This window comes from Haemorhous mexicanus, chromosome 38, assembly GCF_027477595.1.
Source record: "Haemorhous mexicanus isolate bHaeMex1 chromosome 38, bHaeMex1.pri, whole genome shotgun sequence".
Lineage (NCBI taxonomy): Eukaryota > Metazoa > Chordata > Aves > Passeriformes > Fringillidae > Haemorhous > Haemorhous mexicanus.
In genome coordinates this window covers 68,240-90,204 of record NC_082378.1, presented here as the reverse complement: position 1 = coordinate 90,204, position 21,965 = coordinate 68,240, and the positions used below count along the sequence as shown (strand labels likewise).

The window sequence follows — 21,965 nt, the reverse complement described above, 5'->3', positions numbered from 1 at the left end:
AGCAGGTGAGCACACCTGGGCAGGTCAGACACACCTGGGGCAAGTCAGACACACCTGGGGTAGGTGAGACACACCTGGGGTAGGTGAGACACACCTGGGCAGGTGAGACACACCTGGGCAGGTGAGACACACCTGGGGCAAGTCAGACACACCTGGGGTAGGTGAGACACACCTGGGGCAGGTGAGACACACCTGGGGCAGGTGAGCACACCTGGGCAGGGGAGACACACCTGGGTAGGTGAGACACACCTGGGCAGGTGAGACACACCTGGGCAGGTGAGCAAGGCCGAGCAGGAGATCGCTGCTCTGGTGGAGCAGGTGAGCACACCTGGGCAGGTCAGACACACCTGGGGCAGGGGAGCACACCTGGGCAGGTGAGCACACCTGGGGTAGGTGAGACACACCTGGGGCAAGTCAGACACACCTGGGGCAGGTGAGATACACCTGGGGTAGGTGCGACACACCTGGGGTAGGTGAGACACACCTGGGTAGGTGAGACACACCTGGGCAGGTGAGATACACCTGGGGCAGGTGAGGGCAGGTGAGACACACCTGGGCAGGTGAGACACATCTGGGCAGGGGAGACACACCTGGGCAGGTGAGCACACCTGGGCAGGTGAGACACACCTGGGCAGGGGAGACACACCTGGTCAGGTGAGACACATCTGGGGCAGGTGAGACACACCTGGGCAGGGGAGACACACCTGGGGTAGGTGAGGGCAGGGGAGACACACCTGGGGGAGGTGAGACACACCTGGGGGAGGTGAGCACACTTGGGGCAGGTGAGACACACCTGGGGCAGGTGAGGGCAGGTGAGACACACCTGGGGCAGGTGAGACACACCTGGGCAGGGGAGCACACCTGGGGTAGGTGAGGGCAGGGGAGACACACCTGGGGGAGGTGAGACACACCTGGGTAGGTGAGACACACCTGGGCAGGTGAGGGCAGGTGAGACACACCTGGGCAGGTGAGGGCAGGGGAGACACACCTGGGGCAAGTCAGACACACCTGGGCAGGTGAGGGCAGGTGAGACACACCTGGGCAGGTGAGACACACCTGGGGTAGGTGAGCAAGGCCGAGCAGGAGATCGCCGCCCTGGTGGAGCAGGTGAGCACACCTGGGCAGGTGAGACACCTGGGGCAGGTGAGACACACCTGGGGTAGGTGACGGCAGGTGAGACACACCTGGGCAGGTGAGCAAGGCCGAGCAGGAGATCGCGGCGCTGGTGGAGCAGGTGAGCACACCTGGGTAGGTCAGACACACCTGGGGCAGGTGAGACACACCTGGGGCAGGTGAGACACACCTGGGGTAGGTGAGACACACCTGGGGCAGGGGAGACACACCTGGGGTAGGTGAGACACACCTGGGCAGGTGAGACACACCTGGGCAGGTCAGACACACCTGGGGTAGGTGAGACACACCTGGGCAGGTGACACACAGCTGGGGTAGGTGAGCACACCTGGGCAAGTGAGACACACCTGGGATAGGTGAGACACACCTGGGCAGGTGAGACACACCTGGGGAAGGTGAGACACACCTGGGGCAGGTGAGACACACCTGGGCAGGTGAGACACACCTGGGGTAGGTGAGACACACCTGGGCAGGTGACACACACCTGGGGTAGGTGAGCACACCTGGGGTAGGTGAGACACACCTGGGGCAGGTGAGACACACCTGGGCAGGTGAGACACACCTGGGGCAGGTGAGAGCAGGTTTTTGGGGGGTCCCCAGGTGCTGCTGACCCCTCCCCAAATTTGGGGTCTCACCTGTCCCCCCCCTCCCCAAATTTGGGGTCTCACCTGTCCCCCCCCTCCCCAAATTTGGGGTCTCACCTGTCCCCCCCTCCCCAAATTTGGGGGTCTCACCTGTCCCCCCCCCCACCCCAAATTTGGGGGTCTCACCTGTCCCCCCCCCCTCCCCAAATGTGGGGTCTCACCTGTCCCCCCCCTCCCCAAATTTGGGGGTCTCACCTGTTCCCCCCCCTCCCCAAATTTGGGGGTCACACCTGTCCCCCCCCTCCCCAAATTTGGGGTCTCACCTGTCCCCCCCCCTCCCCAAATTTGGGGGTCTCACCTGTCCCCCCCTCCCCAAATTTGGGGTCTCACCTGTCCCCCCCCCCTCCCCAAATTTGGGGTCTCACCTGTCCCCCCCCCTCCCCAAATTTGGGGGTCTCACCTGTCCCCCCCCTCCCCAAATTTGGGGGTCTCACCTGTCCCCCCCCCCCCTCCCCAAATTTGGGGTCCCACCTGTCCCCCCCTCCCCAAATTTGGGGTCTCACCTGTCCCCCCCCTAAATTTGGGGTCTCACCTGTCCCCCCCTCCCCAAATTTGGGGGTCTCACCTGTCCCCCCCTCCCCAAATTTGGGGTCTCACCTGTCCCCCCCTCCCCAAATTTGGGGTCTCACCTGTCCCTCCCTCCCCAAATTTGGGGGTCTCACCTGTCCCCCCCCCTCCCCAAATTTGGGGGTCTCACCTGTCCCCCCCCCCACCCCAAATTTGGGGTCTCACCTGTCACCCCCCTCCCCAAATTTGGGGGTCTCACCTGTCCCATCCCCCCCCTCCCCAAATTTGGGGTCTCACCTGTCCCCCCCCCCACCCCAAATTTGGGGTCTCACCTGTCACCCCCCTCCCCAAATTTGGGGGTCTCACCTGTCCCCCCCTCCCCAAATTTGGGGTCTCACCTGTCCCCCCCTCCCCAAATTTGGGGTCCCCTCCCCAAATTTGGGGTCTCACCTCTCCCCCCCCCTCCCCAAATTTGGGGTCTCACCTGTCCCCCCCCTCCCCAGATTTGGGGGTCCCATTTCCCCCCTCCCCCATCAATTTTTTGGGGGATTTTGGGGCTTTTTTGAACCAGAATTATTTTGGGGGGGGTCCCTCTGACCCGGGATTTTTTTGGGGGGGTCCCTGAGGGTCCGGGGATTTTTCTGGGGGGGTCCCCAGGTTCTGCTGCCCCCTCCCCAAATTTGGGGGGGCTCCCATTTCCCCCCTCCCCCCATTAATTTTTTGGGCGATTTCGGGGCTTTTTTAACCTTTTTTTTTTTGGGGGGGTCCCTCTGGCCCGGGGTTTTTTGGGGGGTCCGGGGGTGTTTCTGGGGGTCTCCCGGGGGGCTGCTGACCCCTCCCCAAATCGCAGCTGACCCCCATCGAGCGCTACGCCATGAACTTCCTGGAGGCCTCGCTGGAGGATGTCAGCAGGGAGGAGCTGAAGCAGGCCGAGGTTTGGGGGGTCCTGGGGGGTCCTGGGGGGTCTTGGGGGGGTCCTAGAGGGGCTTGGGGAGTCCTCAGGGGGATTTGGGGGGGTCCCAATGGGGTTTGGGGGGTCCTGGGGGGGATTTGGGGGGGTCCTAGAGGGGCTTGGGGAGTCCTCAGGGGGATTTGGGGGGTCCTGGGGGGAATTTGAGGGGGTCCCAATGGGGTTTGGGGGGTTTGGGGGGGTCTTGGGGGGTCTTGGGGGGGTCCTAGAGGGGCTTGGAGAGTCCTCAGGGGGATTAGGGGGGTCCTGGGGGGGGTTTGGGGGGTCCTGGGGGGAATTTGGGGGGGATTTGGGGGGTCCTGGGGGGGATTTGGGGGGTCCCAATGGGGTTGGGGGGGCCTGGGGGGGGATTTGGGGGGTCTTGAGGGGGTCCCAATGGGGTTTGGGGGGTCCTCAGGGGGATTTGGGGGGGTCCCAATGGGGTTTGGGGGGTCCTGGGGGGGATTTGGGGGGTCCTAGATGGGCTTGGGGGGTCCTGGGGTGGATTTGGGGTGGATTTGGGGGGTCCTGGGGGGATGTGGGGGATCCTAGAGGGGCTTGAAGGGTCCTGGGGGGGTTTGGGGGGTCCTCAGGGGAATTTGGGGGATCCTGGAGGGGCTTGGGGGGTCCTGGGGGGGATTTTGGGGGTCCTGGGGGGAATTTGGGGGGTCCTGGGGGGGATTTGGGGGGTCCCAATGGGGTTTGGGGGGTCCTGGGGGAGTTTGGGGTGGTCCTGAGGGGGTTTGGAGGAGTCCCAGGGAGGTTCTTGGGGGGCTTTGGGGGGCCCTGGGGGGGCTTTGGGGGGTCCTGGGGGGGATTTGGGGGATCCCAGAGGGGTCCTGGGGGGGTTTGGGGGGTTCTTGGGGGGTCCTAGAGGGATTTGGGGGGTTCCTTGGGGGTTTTTGGGGGGTTCTTGGGGAGTTTGGGGGGGGCCCAGAGGGGTCCTGGGGGGGTTTTGGGGGGATTTGGGGGGTCCTAGAGGGGTTTGGGGGGTCCTGGGGGAGATTTGGGGAGGATTTGGGGGGTCTTAGAGGGGCTTGGGGAGTCCTGGGGGGGATTTTGGGGGTCCTGGGGGAGATTTGGGGGGTCCTGGGGGGGATTTAGGGGATCTTAGAGGGGTTTGGGGGGTCCCAGATGGGTTTGGGGGGGTCTTGGGAGGGATTTGGGGGGTCCTGGGAGGTCCTGGGGGGTCCTGGGGGGGGATTTGGGGGGTCTTGGGGGGGATTTGGGGGGTCCCAATGGGGTTTGGGGGGTCCTGGGGGGGGATTTGGGGGGTCCTAGATGGGCTTGGGGGGTCCTGGGGTGGATTTGGGGTGGATTTGGGGGGTCCTGGGGGGATGTGGGGGATCCTAGAGGGGCTTGAAGGGTCCTGGGGGGGTTTGGGGGGTCCTCAGGGGAATTTGGGGGATCCTGGAGGGGCTTGGGGGGTCCTGGGGGGGCTTGGGGGGCCCTGGGGGGGATTTGGGGGGTCCTGGGGGGGATTTGGGGGGTTCCTAGAGGGATTTTGAGGGGGTTCTTGGGGGGGTCCTGGGTGGCTTGGGGAGGGTCCCAATGGGGTTTGAGGGGTCCTGGGGGGATTTGGGGGGTCCCAATGGGGATTTGGGGGGGCTTGGGGGGTTTGAGGGGTCCCAAGGGGGTTTCTGGGGAATTCTTTCGGAATCTGGGGTCCCCAATTGGGTCTGGGGGTCCCGAATTGGGTCTGGGGGTCCCGAATTGGGTCTGGGGGCTCCTACTTTGATCTGGGGTCCCCAATCGTGTCTGGGGGGTTTAAATTGGGTCTGGGGGTCCCCAATTGGGTCTGGGGGGTTTAAATTGGGTCTGGGGTCCCCGATTGGGTCTGGGGGTCCCGAATTGGGTCTGGGGGTCCCCGATTGGGTCTGGGGTCCCCAATTGGGTCTGGGGGTCCCGATTGGGTCTGGGGGCTCCTACTTGGAACTGGGGTCCCCAATCGGGTCTGGGGGGTTTAAATTGGGTCTGGGGGTCCCGATTGGGTCTGAGGGTCCCCGATTGGGTCTGGGGGTTCCAAATTGGGTCTGGGGGTCCCGATTGGGTCTGAGGGTCCCTGATTGGGTCTGGGGGCTCCTATTTTGATCTGGGGTCCCCAATCGGGTCTGGGGGTCCCCGATTGGGTCTGGGGGTCCCGATTGAATCTGGGGGTCCCCAATTGGGTCTGGGGGTCCCGAATTGGGTCTGGGGGTCCCGAATTGGGTCTGGGGGTCCCCAATTGGGTCTGGGGTCCCCGATTGGGTCTGGGGGTCCCCAGTTGGGTCTGGGGTCCCCGATTGGGTCTGGGCTCTGACCCCGCCCCCGGCCCCGCCCCCAGGAGCAGGTGGAGGCGGCGCGCAAGGACATCGACCAGGCCAAGGGGGGCGGGGGGCGCTTCCGGCTGCCCCCTCCCCCCACGGCCGGCCCCCCCGCGCCGCGAGGACGAGCAGGAGGAGGAGGCGGAGCCTGCGGGGGGCGTGGCCACCACCACAGGGGGCGTGGCCGCCTCGCCGGGCCAGGCGGAGCTCCAGGCGGAGAGAGCGGGAGGGGCGGAGCAAAGAGGAGGGGGCGGGGCCGGCTCCCGGAAGCCGCGCAGGGCCAGGCCCCGCCCACCGCACCCCGAGAGGGCGGGGACGCGCGCCAGCCAGCGCCTGCGGGCCGTGATGACGTCATCGGCGACGTCCTCGGCGCCGTCGCCGCCCCCCGTGACGTCACAGCCCGGCCCCGCGACGCCGTCGCCGCCCCCCGCCGCGGTGACGTCGTCGCCGCCCGCCACGCCGCCCCCCGTGACGTCACCGCCCCCCCAAGCCACGCCCCCGCCCTCCCCGCCCCCCTCCCGCGCTGACGTCACCGCCGCCCCCCTCCCCGCCCCCGCCCTCGCCGCCTCCTCCACCGGTGACGTCATCACCACCTCCCCCTGTGACGTCATCACCCCCAGCCCCTCCCCCCGCGCCGTCCCCGCCGCCTCCTCCCGCATCCCCGCCCCCTCCCGCGACGTCATCGCCGCCTCCCCCCCAATCCCCGCCCCCTCCGCCATCCCCGCAGGGGGCGGGGCAGGAGGAGAAGAGCCCCGCCCCCCCGGTGGCCCCGCCCCCGCGGCGCCGGCGCAGCGCCGACGTGGAGATCCGGCAGAGCCGCGGCGCCGGCCCGGCCGCCAAGGTCCTGCGCACCCTGCCCGGCCGATTGGTCACCGTCCTCGAGGCCCCGCCCCCTTCCGCCAGGGCGGGCGGAGCCTCCCGGGGCGCCCGGCGCCGCCCCCGCGACCGCCCCCCGCAGCCGCCGGCCACGCCCACCCCGCCCTCAGGGCCGTCGGCCCCGCCCCCCAAGCGCCGCCGGGGCCGCCCCCCTAAGCGGAGGCTGCTGGGAGGGGGCGGGGCCAGGCAGCGCCGGCGACGCCCACCCGGGGCCGCGCCCCAGCAGGGGGCAGGGCAGCGGAGGCGGCGGAAGGGGCGGGGCCGCCCCATGCAGGAGCCAGGGGGCGGGGCCGACGAGGAGGAGTCCCCGCCCAGGAAGCGGAGGAGGGGGCGGCCGCCCAAGATGGCGTCGCCCGAGAGGGGCGGGAACGGGGGAGGGGAGGGGTCGAGGCCGCCCAGTCCCCGCCCACCCTCGCCGGCCCCGCCCAGAACCACCCGGGCGCGCCCCGGGGCGCCCCTGGCCCCGCCCCTTCAGAGGGAGCCGCGACGGAGGCCACGCCCACCCGAGGACAGCGGAGACGAGGGCGTGGCCAATGGGGGCGGGGCCAGGTGCAGGGAGCCCCTCCCCCAACCCCCGGCCAAGCGGAGGAGAAGGGGCGGGGCTAACGCCGGCCCCGCCCCCGCCAGGAGGAGGCGGCGTGGGCGGGGCTCCCCCGCGGCCCCGCCCCGCCGGCTGCAGCCCCCCCGGCGCTGCGCGGGCCCCGCCCAGGCTGGGGGAGGGGCCACCCCCCAGGACCCGCCCCCGGGGGTTGGGGCGGTGCTGAGGGGGAGGAAGGCCAAGACGTGATGGGCGTGGCAAGATGGCGGCGGCGGGGGAGGGGCACAAAATGGCTGCCCACAGTGGGAGGGGCACAAAATGGCCGACGGGGTAAACGCGGAACTGTTGATGGGGCGCAAAATGGCCGACGGCAGCTTTGAGGGGGGTCACGTGATCTGTGGGTGGTTCCAATATGGCCGACGTTGTGAGCTTTGGTTGCTGTCAATATGGCTGACACGGTGAGCTTGGATGGGCACCAAGATGGCGGACAGCGCGACCTTTGGGTGACCCCAAGATGGCTGACAGGGTGATCTCAATGAAGCCTTCCAAATGATTCCAATATGGCCGACAGCTTGACCTCTGTTTGACCCCAAGATGGCCGACTGGGCAGCCCCTGATGCACCAAAATGGCCGACGAAATGATCCCAATATGGCCGACGTGTTGACCTCTGGTTGACCCCAATATGGCTGACAAAGAGTGAGCTGAGTGAACCCAAGATGGCCGACACTGTGACCTTTTGGTGACCCCAATATGGCCGCCCGGCAGGGTCAGATTGACAGTCACAAAATGGCCGACAGCGTTTTCAAAATGGCCGACAGAGCGACCCCAAGATGGCCGCCATGAAATGGGGCGGAGCCACAAAATGGCAGTTCCAAGATGGCGGACTTAACCTCTCTATGATATTGTTTGTAGCGGCCATTTTGGATTTGATGATGTCATCACAGGCGGCCATCTTGAAATCAGCGACATAATCAGCAGCCATCTTGTTTCTCTGGGGCGGCCATCTTGGCTCCGCCCAGCCGCCATCTTGAACCCTGAGACCATCTTGAACATGAGAGGACACCCGAAGCGGGCGGCCATCTTGGTTCCTGGCAGCCATCTTGACTGATTATTTTTCACCTGGTGGCCATCTTGGATCTCAGCAACTCTGTGACTCCTGGCAGCCATCTTGAATCCTGGCAGCCATCTTGACTGTGGGAAGACGCAAAACCTTGGCAGCCATTTTGTGTCCTGGTGGCCATCTTGTCCCTGACCAACATGTGACCCGGCAGCCATCTTGACTACGAGCAGACACCGACACCCGGCGGCCATCTTGCTTCCTGCCAACTTCGTTGCTGCCCGGCAGCCATCTTGATTCCTGGTGGCCATTTTGACTGCGAGCTCAGCACAAAGCCCGGCGGCCATCTTGATTCCCGGTGGCCATTTTGACTGCGAGCTGACCACAAAGCCTGGCGGCCATCTTGATTCTCGGTGGCCATCTTGACCACGAGCTGACAGCAAAACCCGGCGGCCATCTTGGCTCTCGCCAACTCCAGTGACTTCCGGCAACCATCTTTATTTCTGGCGGCCATCTTGACTAGGAGCTGACCACAAAACCTGGCGGCCATCTTGCCTCCCGCCAACTACCGTGACTCCCGGCAGCCATCTTAAGCCCTGGCAGCCATCTTGCCTCCCGGCGGCCATCTTGTTTCAGGACCGTGCCCAGCAGAGTCGGGGGGAGGGGTGGGGGGGGCAGGGTGGGGGAGGGGCGTTTTTCCCTCGTTCCCCTCCCCCCCCCCCAACCTCGTTGTAAAATTGGTTCCTTTCGAACCCGATCTATGCAAATGTGCTTTGTGATGGGCCGGAAGGGGGCGGGGCCAAATCCTGGGGAGGGGGTGGGGGAGGGGTCCCGGGGCGGGGGGGGAGGGGAGGGGTGTCCAAACTTTTTCCTGCCATGAATAAAAAAATGGGCGAAAAATTCCCAATTTTGGGGACCTCCCCCCCCCCCTGGCCTGGGGTGGGGGAGGGGGAGGTTTGGGGTGGGGCTGGGGGGCGGGGCTTCAGGTTTTTTTGGGGGATTTTGGGAGGGTCCCAAAGAGTTTTTTGGGCGGTCCCCAGGGAGGTTTTGGGGTTCTTTTAGAGTTGGGTGAAATTTTGGGGTTTTTTTAAGATTTTTGGAGATTTTTGGGTTCCCAGACAGATTTTGGGGGTCCCCAGGGGGGTTTTTGGGGTTCTTTTCGGAGTGGGTGAAATTTTGGGTTTTTTTTTACAATTTTGGGGATTTTTGGGGTTCCCGGGAGAGATTTTGGGGTTCCCCGGATGATTTTGGGGTTCTTTTAGGGTTGATTCGAATTTTGGGGTTTTTTGGGAATTTTTGGGGGTCCCCAGGGAGGTTTTTGGGTTCTTTTAAGTTTGAGCAATATTTTGGGGGTTTTTTGGGGATTTTTGGGGTTCCCTGAGGGATTTTGGGGATCCTCAGGGAGGTTTTGGGGCTCTTTTAAGGGCTGGGTGAAATTTTGGGGTTTTTTTACAATTTTGGGGATTTTTGGGGTTCCCGGGAGAGATTTTGGGGGTTCCCAGGATGATTTTGGGGTTCTTTTAGGGTTGAGTCAAATTTTGGGGTTTTTTGGGGTTCCCCGAGGGATTTTGGGGGTCCTCAGGGAGGTTTTGGGGCTCTTTTAAGGGCTGGGTGAAATTTTGGGGTTTTTTGACAATTTTGGGGATTTTTGGGGTTCCCGGGAGAGATTTTGGGGGTTCCCAGGATGATTTTGGGCTTCTTTTAGGGTTGAGTCAAATTTTGGGGTTTTTTGGGGTTCCCAGAGGGATTTTGGGGGTCCCCAGGGAGGTTTTGGGGTTCTTTTAAGTTTGAGCAATATTTTGGGGTTTTTTTGGGGATTTTTGGGGTTCCCTGAGGGATTTTGGGGGTCCCCAGGGAGGTTTTGGGGTTCTTTTAAGGGCTGGGTGAAATTTTGGGTTTTTTTTACAATTTTGGGGATTTTTGGGGTTCCCGGGAGAGATTTTGGGGGTTCCCAGGATGATTTTGGGGTTCTTTTAGGGTTGAGTCAAATTTTGGGGTTCCCAGAGGGATTTTGGGGGTCCCCAGGGGGCTTTTGGGGTTCTTTTCAGAGTGGGTGAAATTTTGGAGTTTTTTGACAATTTTGGGGATTTTTGGGGTTCCCGGGAGAGATTTTGGGGGTTCCCAGGATGATTTTGGGGTTCTTTTAGGGTTGAGTCAAATTTTGGGGTTTTTTTGGGAATTTTTGGGGTTCCCAGAGGGATTTTGGGGGTCCCCAGGGAGGTTTTGGGGATCTTTTAAGTTTGAGCAATATTTTGGGGTTTTTTGGGAATTTTTGGGGTTCCCTGAGGGATTTTGGGGGTCCTCAGGGAGGTTTTGGGGCTCTTTTAAGGGCTGGGTGAAATTTTGGGGTTTTTTTACAATTTTGGGGATTTTTGGGGTTCCCGGGAGAGATTTTGGGGGTTCCCAGGATGATTTTGGGGTTCTTTTAGGGTTGAGTCAAATTTTGGGGTTTTTTGGGGTTCCCAGAGGGATTTTGGGGGTCCCCAGGGAGGTTTTGGGGTTCTTTTAAGGTTGAGCAATATTTTGGGGTTTTTTGGGGGTTTTTTGGGGTTCCCTGAGGGATTTTGGGGGTCCTCAGGGAGGTTTTGGGGCTCTTTTAAGGGCTGGGTGAAATTTTGGGGTTTATTGAGGATTTTTATGAATTTTGGGGTTCCCAGAGAGATTTTGGGGGTCCCCAGGGAGTTTTTGGGGTTTTTTTAGGGCTGGGGGGAATTTTGGGATTTTTTGAAGATTTTTCTGAATTTTGGGTATCCCAGAGAGATTTTGGGGGTGTCCCAGAGGATTTGGGGATGGATCTGGGGGAATTTTGGGGTCCTTTTTGGGGATTTGAGGATTTTTGGGGGTTCCTGGGGGTCTCAGAAGCCTTAAGAGGTCCCCAAAGGGGTTTGGGGGGTCCGGGGGTCGTCAAAAGTATCAGAGGGTCCCCAAAGTCCCGGGGGGTCCCCAAAATTCCCAAAAACCCATTGTGGTCCCCACCGCCACCATCGCCGCTTTAAGAGCTTCACCTTACCCCTTTAAGAGCGGGGGCTCGGCCTTTTCCCGCCCTTCCGCCGTTACCATGGTGACGTGGGCGTGGCTAAGGCAGCGCAGCCAATCATAACGCGCTCAGGCGGGAGGTGGGGCGTGGCTATGGGTAGTCAGCCAATCGGTGTTGGCGGTGGGCGTGGCCTGTGCGCACGCCGTGCCGCCGCGCCGCTAGGGGGCGCTGACGGCGGCGCCGGCTCCGGTGAGCTCTGAGGGGGGGGCGGGAAGGGCCCTTCAAAAAAACCCCAAAAAAGCCCCAAAATCGCTGAAAATCGACCCAAAACAGCCCCAAATCCCTTCGGAACCACCCCCGGAACCCCCCGGAGCCTTCCCGGCCCTTTCCGAGGCGCCGTTCCCGCGCTCGCCCCTCACGGTTCCCTCAGGCCGCCATTTTGGCGCCTCAGGCGGCGCCGAGCTCTGAAAGGGCCGAAAATCGCAGGAATTTCGCCCAAAATGCCCCAAATTCCTTCCCCTGATCCCCTCAGTTCCATCTCGTGACGCTCAGGTCACTTTGTCGTTAAAAAAAACCCGAATTCCCCCAAAATTTCGTTGCTGGAGCGATCAAATCTCTCTCCCGAGGCTCCCGGCAGCCCCAAATGCTCCGAAATTTCCTCAGAATCCTCGGGAATTTCCCCAAATCCTCAAAAATCTTCCCCAAATCCTCCAAATTTTCTCCTAAGTCTTCCGAAATATATCAAGAAATATCCGAAATTTCTGTCGGATATTCCAAAATCTTCCCCAAATTCCCGTCCTGGGATCCCCCCCCTCACATCGCAAACATCCCCAAATTTTCCTTTTTTTTTACCTCAAAATCCCTCAATCCTTCCCAAAAATCCCCCAAATTTTCAATATCCTCTCCCAAAATCCCCCAGAAAACCAAAAAGGCTCCCCCAGACCCTCAAGCTCCCTGAAAATTCCCCGAAATTCTCTTTAAAAACCCCCAGAGCCTCTAAAAAGAACTCAGAAAACTCCAATTTTTGCCGTCATTCATCTTAAAATTTGCAAAATCCACCCAATTCCCCCCCAAATCCCCCTCAAATCCCCCTCAGACCCCTCAAAACCCTCTCAGGACCCCCAAAAATTCCTCAAAATTACCCCTAATTCTCCCTAATTTCCCTAAATCCCCTAAAATCTCCCCAAAATCGCCTCAAATCCCCCCAAAATTCCCCCAATTTCTTCTAAACTCCCCCAAAATCCCCCCAGAACCCCCCAAAATTCCCCTAAATCTCCCCCAAATCCCCTTAAATATTTCTCAGACCCCCCAGGACCCCCCAAATTCCCCCTCAAATCGTCTAAAAATCCCCTTAAATGCCCCCAAAATCCCCTGAAATCCCCCCAAAATCCCCCCAGGACCCCCAAAGTGCTCCCAAAACCCCCCAAAATCCACCCAAATCCCCCTCAAGACCCCTCAAAATTCCCCCCAAAATTTCCCAGATCCTCCCAAAATTACCCCAAATCCCCTTAAATCCCCCCAAAATTCTCCTAAATCCCCCCAAAATCTCCCCCAGCCCCCTCAAAACCCCCTCAGGACCCCCCAAATCTCCCCCAAATTTCTAAAAATCCCCTGAAATCCCCCCCAGGACCCCCAGACCCTCACCTGTCCCCCCCAGGTGTCCACGGTGGGGGTTGGGGGTCAAGTGGGGACCCCCCAAAATCCCCAAAAATCCCCCCAAAATCCCCCCAAAATCCCCCAACCCCACGGGACCCCCCAAATTCTCCAAAAATCACCTGAAATCCCCCCAAAATCACCTGAAATCCCCCCCAAACCACCCCAAATCCTCACCTGTCCCCCCCAAATTCTCACCTGTGCCCCCCAAATCCTCACCTGTCCCCCCCAAATCCTCACCTGTGCCCCCCAAATCCTCACCTGTGCCCCCCAAACCCTCACCTGTCCCCCCCAGGTGTCCTTGGTGGGGGTCAGGGCCAAGTGAGGACCCCCAAAATCCCCTTAAATCCCCCCAAAATCCCCCCAAATCCCCCCCAGCTCCTCACCTGTCCCCCCCAAATCCTCACCTGTGCCCCCCAAATCCTCACCTGTCCCCCCCAGGTGTCCTTGGTGGGGGTCGGGGCCAAGTGGGGACCCCCAAAATCCCCAAAAATCCCCCCAAAATCCCCCCAAATCCCCCCAAATCCCCTCCAAACCCTCACCTGTGCCCCCCAAATCCTCACCTGTGCCCCCCAGGTGTCCATGATGAGGGTTATGGCCAAGTGGGGACCCCCCAAAATCCCCAAAAATCCCCCCAAAATCCCCCCAAATCCCCCCCAAACCCTCACCTGTGCTCCCCAAATCCTCACCTGTGCCCCCCAAATCCTCACCTGTCCCCCCCAAATCCTCACCTGTGCCCCCCAGGTGTCCATGGTGGGGGTCAGGGCCAAGTGGGGACCCCCAAAATCCCCAAAAATCCCCCCCAGCTCCTCACCTGTGCCCCCCAAATCTTCACGTGTCCCCCCCAGGTGTCCTTGATGGGGGTTGGGGCCAAGCGGGAACCCCCAAAATCCCCAAAAATCCCCCGAAATCCCCCCCAAACCCTCACCTGTGTCCCCCAAATCCTCACCTGTGCCCCCCAAATCCTCACCTGTGCCCCCCAAATCCTCACCTGTCCCCCCCAGGTGTCCTTGGCGGGGGTCAGGGCCAAGCAGGGACCCCCAAAATCCCCAAAAATCCCCCCAAAATCCCCCCAAAATCCCCCCAAATCCCCCCCAAATCCTCACCTGTGCCCCCCAAATCCTCACCTGTGCCCCCCAAATCCTCACCTGTCCCCCCCAGGTGTCCTTGGCGGGGGTCAGGGCCAAGCAGGGACCCCCAAAATCCCCAAAAATCCCCCCAAAATCCCCCCAAAATCCCCCCAAATCCCCCCCAAATCCTCACCTGTGCCCCCCAAATCCTCACCTGTGCCCCCCACCCCCTCACCTGTGCCCCCAGGTGTCCATGGCGGGGGTCGGGGCCAAGCGGGGACCCCCCGAGGCCGGGGGGGGCCCCCCCGAGAAGAGACCCCCCCGCGAGGAGCAGCCGCCGACGACGCTGATCGAGCCCCTGCGCCTGGGGGGCATCTCCTCCACGGTGAGCGACACACCTGGGCACACCTGGGCACACCTGGGCACACCTGGGGGCACCTGGGCACACCTGGGATACACCTGGGGGGGTTAAACCCCACCCTGATCGAGCCCCTGCGCCTGGGGGGCATCTCCTCCACGGTGAGTGGCACACCTGGGCACACCTGGGCACACCTGGGATACACCTGGGGGCACCTGGGCAGGGTTAAACACACCTGGGATACACCTGGGATACACTTGGGCTCACCTGGGCACACCTGGGGGCACCTGGGCACACCTGGGATACACCTGGGGGCACCTGGGATACACCTGGGCACACCTGGGCACACCTGGGGGGTTAAACCCCACCCTGATCGAGCCCCTGCGCCTGGGGGGCATCTCCTCCACGGTGAGCGGCACACCTGGGCACACCTGGGCACACCTGGGATACACCTGAGGGGGTTAAACCCCACCCTGATCGAGCCCCTGCGCCTCGGGGGCATCTCCTCCACGGTGAGCGGCACACCTGGGCACACCTGGGCACACCTGGGCACACCTGGGCGCACCTGGGCACACCTGGGCACACCTGGGATACACCTGGGATACACCTGGGGGGGGTTAAACCCCACCCAGATCGAGCCCCTGCGCCTGGGGGGCATCTCCTCCACGGTGAGCGGCACACCTGGGCACACCTGGGGGCACCTGGGATACACCTGGGCACACCTGGGCACACCTGGGATACATCTGGGATACACCTGGGGGGGTTAAACCCCACCCTGATCGAGCCCCTGCGCCTGGGGGGCATCTCCTCCACGGTGAGCGGCACACCTGGGCACACCTGGGCACACCTGGGCAGGGTTAAACACACCTGGGGGGGTTAAACCCCACCCTGATCGAGCCCCTGCGCCTGGGGGGCATCTCCTCCACACCTGGGCACACCTGGGGGCACCTGGGCACACCTGGGGGCACCTGGGATACACCTGGGGGCACCTGGGCACACCTGGGCCCACCTGGGGGGGTTAAACCCCACCCTGATCGAGCCCCTGCGCCTGGGGGGGCATCTCCTCCACGGTGAGCGGCACACCTGGGCACACCTGGGCACACCTGGGATACACCTGGGGGCACCTGGGCACACCTGGGCACACCTGGGCACACCTGGGATACACCTGGGGGCACCTGGGGGCACCTGGGATACACCTGGGGGGGTTAAACACACCTGGGATACACCTGGGGGGGTGAAACCCCACCCAGATCGAGCCCCTGCGCCTGGGGGGCATCTCCTCCACGGTGAGCGGCACACCTGGGGGCACCTGGGCACACCTGGGCAGGGTTAAACACACCTGGGCACACCTGGGATACACCTGGGATACACCTGGGGGGGTTAAACCCCACCCTGATCGAGCCCCTGCGCCTGGGGGGCATCTCCTCCACGGTGAGCGACACACCTGGGCACACCTGGGGGCACCTGGGATACACCTGGGCACACCTGGGCACACCTGGGCAGGGTTAAACACACCTGGGGGGGTTAAACCCCACCCTGATCGAGCCCCTGCGCCTGGGGGGCATCTCCTCCACGGTGAGCGGCACACCTGGGCACACCTGGGGGCACCTGGGCACACCTGGGCACACCTGGGGGCACCTGGGGGCACCTGGGCACACCTGGGCACACCTGGGCACACCTGGGGGCACCTGGGATACATCTGGGATACACCTGGGCACACCTGGGATACACCTGGGCACACCTGGGGGGGTTAAACCCCACCCTGATTGAGCCCCTGCGCCTGGGGGGCATCTCCTCCACGGTGAGCGGCACACCTGGGCACACCTGGGCACACCTGGTGGCACCTGGGCACACCTGGGCACACCTGGGGGCACCTGGGGGCACCTGGGCACACCTGGGCACACCTGGGGGCACCTGGGGGCACCTGGGCAGGGTTAACCCCACCTGGGCACAGTCGCCTCACCTGGGCAGGAGGAGACGGACGTGGAGATTCTGCAGGTCCGGAACAAGAAGCTGCATCACCTGTGTCTCACCTGGCTGAGCCTCACCTGTCTCACCTGGCTGACCCTGACCTGTCTCACCTGGCTGACCCTGACCCGTCTCACCTGGCTGACCCTCACCTGTCTCACCTGGCTGACCCTCACCTGTCTCACCTGGCTGACCTGGCTGACCCTGGCCTGTCTCACCTGTCTGACCCTGACCTGTCTCACCTGGCTGACCCTCACCTGTCTCACCTGTCTCACCTGGCTGACCCTCACCTGTCTCACCTGGCTGACCCTGACCCGTCTCACCTGGCTGACCCTGACCCGTCTCACCTGGCTGACCCTGACCTGTCTCACCTGGCTGACCCTGACCTGTCTCACCTGGCTGTGTCTCACCTGTCTCACCTGTCTCACCTGGCTGACCCTCACCTGTCTCACCTGTCTGTGTCTCACCTGGCTGACCCTCACCTGTCTCACCTGGCTGACCCTCACCTGTCTCACCTGGCTGACCCTCACCTGTCTCACCTGTCTGTGTCTCACCTGGCTGACCCTGACCTGTCTCACCTGGCTGACCCTGACCTGTCTCACCTGGCTGACCCTCACCTGTCTCACCTGGCTGACCCTGACCTGTCTCACCTGGCTGACCCTCACCTGTCTCACCTGGCTGACCCTGACCTGTCTCACCTGTCTCACCTGGCTGACCCTGACCTGTCTCACCTGGCTGACCCTGACCTGTCTCACCTGGCTGACCCTCACCTGTCTCACCTGTCTGTGTCACACCTGTGTCACCTGTCTCACCTGTCTCACCTGGCTGACCCTCACCTGTCTCACCTGGCTGACCCTCACCTGTCTCACCTGGCTGACCCTGACCTGTCTCACCTGTCTGTGTCTCACCTGGCTGACCCTCACCCGTCTCACCTGGCTGTGTCTCACCTGTCTCACCTGGCTGACCCTGACCTGTCTCACCTGGCTGACCCTCACCTGTCTCACCTGTCTCACCTGGCTGACCCTGACCTGTCTCACCTGGCTGTGTCTCACCTGGCTGACCCTGACCTGTCTCACCTGGCTGACCCTCACCTGTCTCACCTGGCTGACCCTGACCTGTCTCACCTGGCTGACTCTGACCTGTCTCACCTGGCTGACCCTGACCTGTCTCACCTGGCTGACTCTGACCTGTCTCACCTGGCTGACCCTCACCTGTCTCACCTGTCTGTGTCCCACCTGTCTCTCCTGTCTCACCTCTCTCACGTGTCTCACCTGTCTCACCTGTCTGTGTCTCACTTGTCTGACCTGTCTGTGTCTCACCTGTCTCACCTGTCTCACCTGTCTGTGTCTCACCTGTCTCACCTGTCTCACCTGTCTGTGTCTCACCTGTCTGTGTCTCACCTGTCTGTGTCTCACCTGTTTGCTCACCTGCACAGGAGGAGATGGATGTCAAGGTGCTGCAGTTCCGGAACAAGAAGCTGTGTCTCACCTGTCTCACCTGTCTCACCTGTCTGTGTCTCACCTGTCTCACCTGTCTCACCTGTCTCACCTGTCTGTGTCTCACCTGTCTGTGTCTCACCTGTCTCACCTGTCTGTGTCTCACCTGTTTGCTCACCTGCACAGGAGGAGATGGACGTCAAGGTGCTGCAGTTCCGGAACAAGAAGCTGTGTCTCACCTGTCTCACCTGTCTCACTTGTCGCACCTGTCTGTGTCTCACCTGTCTCACCTGTCTGTGTCTCACCTGTCTCACCTGTCTGTGTCTCACCTGTCTCACCTGCACAGGAGGAGATGGACGTCAAGGTGCTGCAGTTCCGGAACAAGAAGCTGTCTCACCTGTCTCACCTGTCTCACCTGTCTGTGTCTCACCTGTCTGTGTCTCACCTGTCTCACCTGTCTCACCTGTCTCACCTGCACAGGAGGAGATGGACGTCAAGGTGCTGCAGTTCCGGAACAAGAAGCTGTGTCTCACCTGTCTCACCTGTCTCACCTGTCTGTGTCTCACTTGTCTCACCTGTCTCACCTGTCTGTGTCTCACCTGTCTCACTTATCTCACTTGTCTGTGTCTCACCTGTCTCACCTGTCTGTGTCACACCTGTCTCACCTGTCTGTGTCTCACCTGTCTCACCTGTCTCACCTGTCTGTGTCTCACCTGTCTGTGTCTCACCTGTCTGTGTCTCACCTGTCTCACCTGTCTGTGTCTCACCTGTCTCACCTGTCTCACCTGTCTCACCTGTCTGTGTCTCACCTGTCTCACCTGTCTCACCTGTCTCACCTGTCTGTGTCTCACCTGTCTGTGTCTCACCTGTCTCACCTGTCTCACCTGTCTCACCTGTCTGTGTCTCACCTGTCTGTGTCTCACCTGTCTGTGTCTCACCTGTCTCACCTGTCTGTGTCTCACCTGTCTCACCTGTCTCACCTGTCTCACCTGTCTGTGTCTCACCTGTCTCACCTGTCTGTGTCTCACCTGTCTCACCTGTCTCACCTGTCTGTGTCTCACCTGTCTCACCTGTCTCACCTGTCTCACCTGTCTGTGTCTCACCTGTCTCACCTGTCTGTGTCTCACCTGTCTGTGTCTCACCTGCACAGGAGGAGATGGACGTCAAGGTGCTGCAGTTCCGGAACAAGAAGCTGTGTCTGACCTGTCTCACCTGTCTGTGTCTCACCTGTCTCACCTGTCTGTGTCTCACCTGTCTCACGTGTGTCTCACCTGTCTCACCTGTCTGTGTCTCACCTGTCTCACCTGTCTCACCTGTCTGTGTCTCACCTGTCTCACCTGTCTGTCACACCTGTCTCACCTGTCTCACCTGTCTGTGTCTCACCTGTCTGTCTCACCTGTCTGTGTCTCACCTGTCTCACCTGTGCAGGAGGAGATGGATGTCAAGGTGCTGCAGTTCCGGAACAAGAAGCTGTGTCTCACCTGTCTCACCTGTCTCACCTGTCTGTGTCTCACCTGTCTGTGTCTCACCTGTCTCACCTGTCTGTGTCTCACCTGTCTGTGTCTCACCTGCACAGGAGGAGATGGATGTCAAGGTGCTGCAGTTCCGGAACAAGAAGCTGTGTCTCACCTGTCTCACCTGTCTCACCTGTCTGTGTCTCACCTGTCTGTGTCCCACCTGTCTCACCTGTCTCACCTGTCTGTGTCTCACCTGTCTGTGTCTCACCTGTCTCACCTGTCTGTGTCTCACCTGTCTCACCTGTCTCACCTGTCTGTGTCTCACCTGTCTCACCTGTCTGTGTCTCACCTGTCTCACCTGTCTCACCTGGCTGTGTCTCACCTGTCTGTGTCTCACCTGTCTCACCTGTGCAGGAGGAGATGGATGTCAAGGTGCTGCAGTTCCGGAACAAGAAGCTGTGTTTCACCTGTCTCACCTGTCTCACCTGTCTCACCTGTCTGTGTCTCACCTGTCTGTGTCTCACCTGTCTCACCTGTCTGTGTCTCACCTGTCTGTGTCTCACCTGTCTCACCTGTCTCTGTCTCACCTGTCTGTGTCTCACCTGTCTGTGTCTCACCTGTCTCACCTGTCTCACCTGTCTGTGTCTCACCTGTCTCACCTGTCTGTGTCTCACCTGTCTGTGTCTCACCTGTCTGTGTCTCACCTGTCTCACCTGTCTCACCTGCACAGGAGGAGATGGACGTCAAGGTGCTGCAGTTCCGGAACAAGAAGCTGTGTCTCACCTGTCTCACCTGTCTCACCTGTCTGTGTCTCACCTGTCTCACCTGTCTCACCTGTCTGTGTCTCACCTGTCTCACCTGTCTGTGTCTCACCTGTCTGTGTCTCACCTGTCTGTGTCTCACCTGTCTGTCTCACCTGTCTCACCTGTCTCACCTGTCTGTCTCACCTGTCTGTGTCTCACCTGTCTCACCTGTCTGTGTCTCACCTGTCTCACCTGTCTGTGTCTCACCTGTCTGTGTCTCACCTGTCTGTGTCTCACCTGTCTCACCTGTCTGTGTCTCACCTGTCTGTGTCTCGCCTGTCTCACCTGTCTCACCTGTGCAGGAGGAGATGGATGTCAAGGTGCTGCAGTTCCGGAACAAGAAGCTGTGTCTCACCTGTCTCACCTGTCTGTGTCTCACCTGTCTCACCTGTCTGTGTCACACCTGTCTCACCTGTCTCACCTGTCTGTGTCTCACCTGTCTGTGTCTCACCTGTCTCACCTGTCTGTGTCCCACCTGTCTCACCTGTCTGTGTCTCACCTGTCTGTGTCTCACCTGTCTCACCTGTCTGTGTCTCACCTGTCACACCTGTCTCACCTGTATCTCACCTGCGCAGGAGGAGATGGATGTCAAGGTGCTGCAGTTCCGGAACAAGAAGCTGTGTCTGACCTGTCTCACCTGTCTCACCTGTCTGTGTCTCACCTGTCTCACCTGTCTGTGTCTCACCTGTCTCACCTGTCTCACCTGTCTCACCTGTCTGTGTCTCACCTGTCTCACCTGCACAGAAGGAGATGGACGTCAAGGTGCTGCAGTTCCGGAACAAGAAGCTGTGTCTCACCTGTCTCACCTGTCTGTGTCTCACCTGTCTCACCTGTCTCACCTGTCTGTGTCTCACCTGTCTCACCTGTCTCACCTGTCTCACCTGTCTCACCTGCACAGGAGGAGATGGACGTCAAGGTGCTGCAGTTCCGGAACAAGAAGCTGGCCGAGCGGCTGGAGCAGCGCCAGGTGTGCGAGGACGAGCTCCGCGAGCGCATCGAGAAGCTCGAGAAGCGCCAGGCCACCGACGACGCCACGCTGCACCTGGTCAACCGCTTCTGGGCACAGGTAACGCACCTGGGCACGCCTGGGCACACCTGGGGAGGGGGAAACCCAGAAAAAATGGGGTTAAAGGGACCCAAATTGGGGTTCTGGGCACTAAAATCACACCTGGGACAGGTGAGACTCACCTGGGCACAAGTGAGACTCACCTGAGCACACCTGGGCACACCGGGGCACACCTGGGGCAGGTGAAAGCCTAAAAAGATGGGGTTAAAAGGATCGAAATTGGGGTTCTGGGCACTAAAACCACACCTGGGCACACCTGGGACAGGTGAGACTCACCTGGGCACACCTGGGCACACCTGGGCACACCTGGGTGCACCTGGGGCAGGTGAAAGCCAGAAAAAGTGGGGTTAAAAGGGCCCAAATTGGGGTTCTGGGCACTAAAACCACACCTGGGACAGGTGAGACTCACCTGGGCGCACCTGGGCACACCTGGGCACACCTGGGGCGGGTGAAACCCAGAAAAAATGGGGTTAAAGGGACCCAAATTGGGGTTCTGAGCTCTAAAATCACACCTGGGACAGGTGAGACTCACCTGGGCACACGTGGGCACACCTGGGCACACCTGGGGAGGGTGAAACCCAGAAAAAATGGGGTTAAAAGGGCCCAAATTTGGGTTCTGGGCACACCTGGGCACACCTGGGCACGCCTGGAATGGGGTCAGGGACACCCAGGTGATTCTGGGCACAGGTGAGACTCACCTGGGCACACCTGGGGCAGGTGAAACCCAGAAAAAATGGGGTTAAAGGGACCGAAATTGGGGTTCTGGGCACACCTGGGCACACCTGGGACAGGTGAGACTCACCTTGGCACACCTGGGCACACCTGGGGTGGGTGAAATGCAAAAAGCCCAGGGTTAAAAGGACCCAAATTGGGGTTCTGGGCACTAAAATCACAGCTGGGCACACCTGGGCACACCTGGGCACACCTGGGTACACCTGGGACAGGTGAGACTCACCTGGGCTCACCTGGGCACACCTGGGCACACCTGGGCATACCTGGGACAGGTGAGACTCGCCTGGGCACACCTGGGCACACCTGGGACAGGTGAGACTCACCTGGGCACACCTGGGCACACCTGGGCACACCTGGGACAGGTGAGACTCGCCTGGGCACACCTGGGCACACCTGGGACAGGTGAGACTCGCCTGGGCACACCTGGGCACACCTGGGA

The 21,965-nt window shown here is 61.1% G+C and overlaps 2 protein-coding genes and 1 long non-coding RNA gene across 52 annotated transcripts in view; 2 read left to right on the top strand and 1 right to left on the bottom strand.

The window, feature by feature from the left end:
* Window positions 1-7,197, top strand: part of LOC132341315 (helicase SRCAP-like) — a 29,179-nt gene extending 21,982 nt beyond the window's left edge. Inside the window, exons 7-9 of the mRNA XM_059872773.1 lie at window positions 3,133-3,216; window positions 5,555-6,034; window positions 6,262-7,197. Coding sequence (XP_059728756.1) covers window positions 3,133-3,216; window positions 5,555-6,034; window positions 6,262-7,197 — 1,500 coding nt within the window. The remainder of the gene's footprint in view (window positions 1-3,132; window positions 3,217-5,554; window positions 6,035-6,261) is intronic.
* Window positions 7,198-11,169: 3,972 nt separating this feature from the next.
* The window catches only part of LOC132341308 (E3 ubiquitin-protein ligase BRE1B-like), a 67,801-nt gene continuing 57,005 nt past the window's right edge, over window positions 11,170-21,965 (top strand). For 48 of the 50 annotated variants that reach the window (XM_059872764.1, XM_059872738.1, XM_059872762.1 and 45 more), the window contains exons 1-3: window positions 11,170-11,232; window positions 13,954-14,091; window positions 20,627-20,794. In XM_059872764.1, the coding sequence (XP_059728747.1) occupies window positions 13,960-14,091; window positions 20,627-20,794 (300 nt within the window). In that variant the 5' untranslated portion in view covers window positions 11,170-11,232; window positions 13,954-13,959. Of the gene's footprint in view, window positions 11,233-13,953; window positions 14,092-17,467; window positions 17,486-19,339; window positions 19,358-20,626; window positions 20,795-21,965 lie in introns of all 50 variants that reach the window. The other 2 variants (XM_059872715.1, XM_059872711.1) reach the window with 2 other exon arrangements.
* The window catches only part of LOC132341309 (uncharacterized), a 31,994-nt gene continuing 24,323 nt past the window's right edge, over window positions 14,295-21,965 (bottom strand). The window contains exon 3 of the long non-coding RNA XR_009490151.1: window positions 14,295-14,372. This is a non-coding gene — a long non-coding RNA (uncharacterized LOC132341309). The remainder of the gene's footprint in view (window positions 14,373-21,965) is intronic.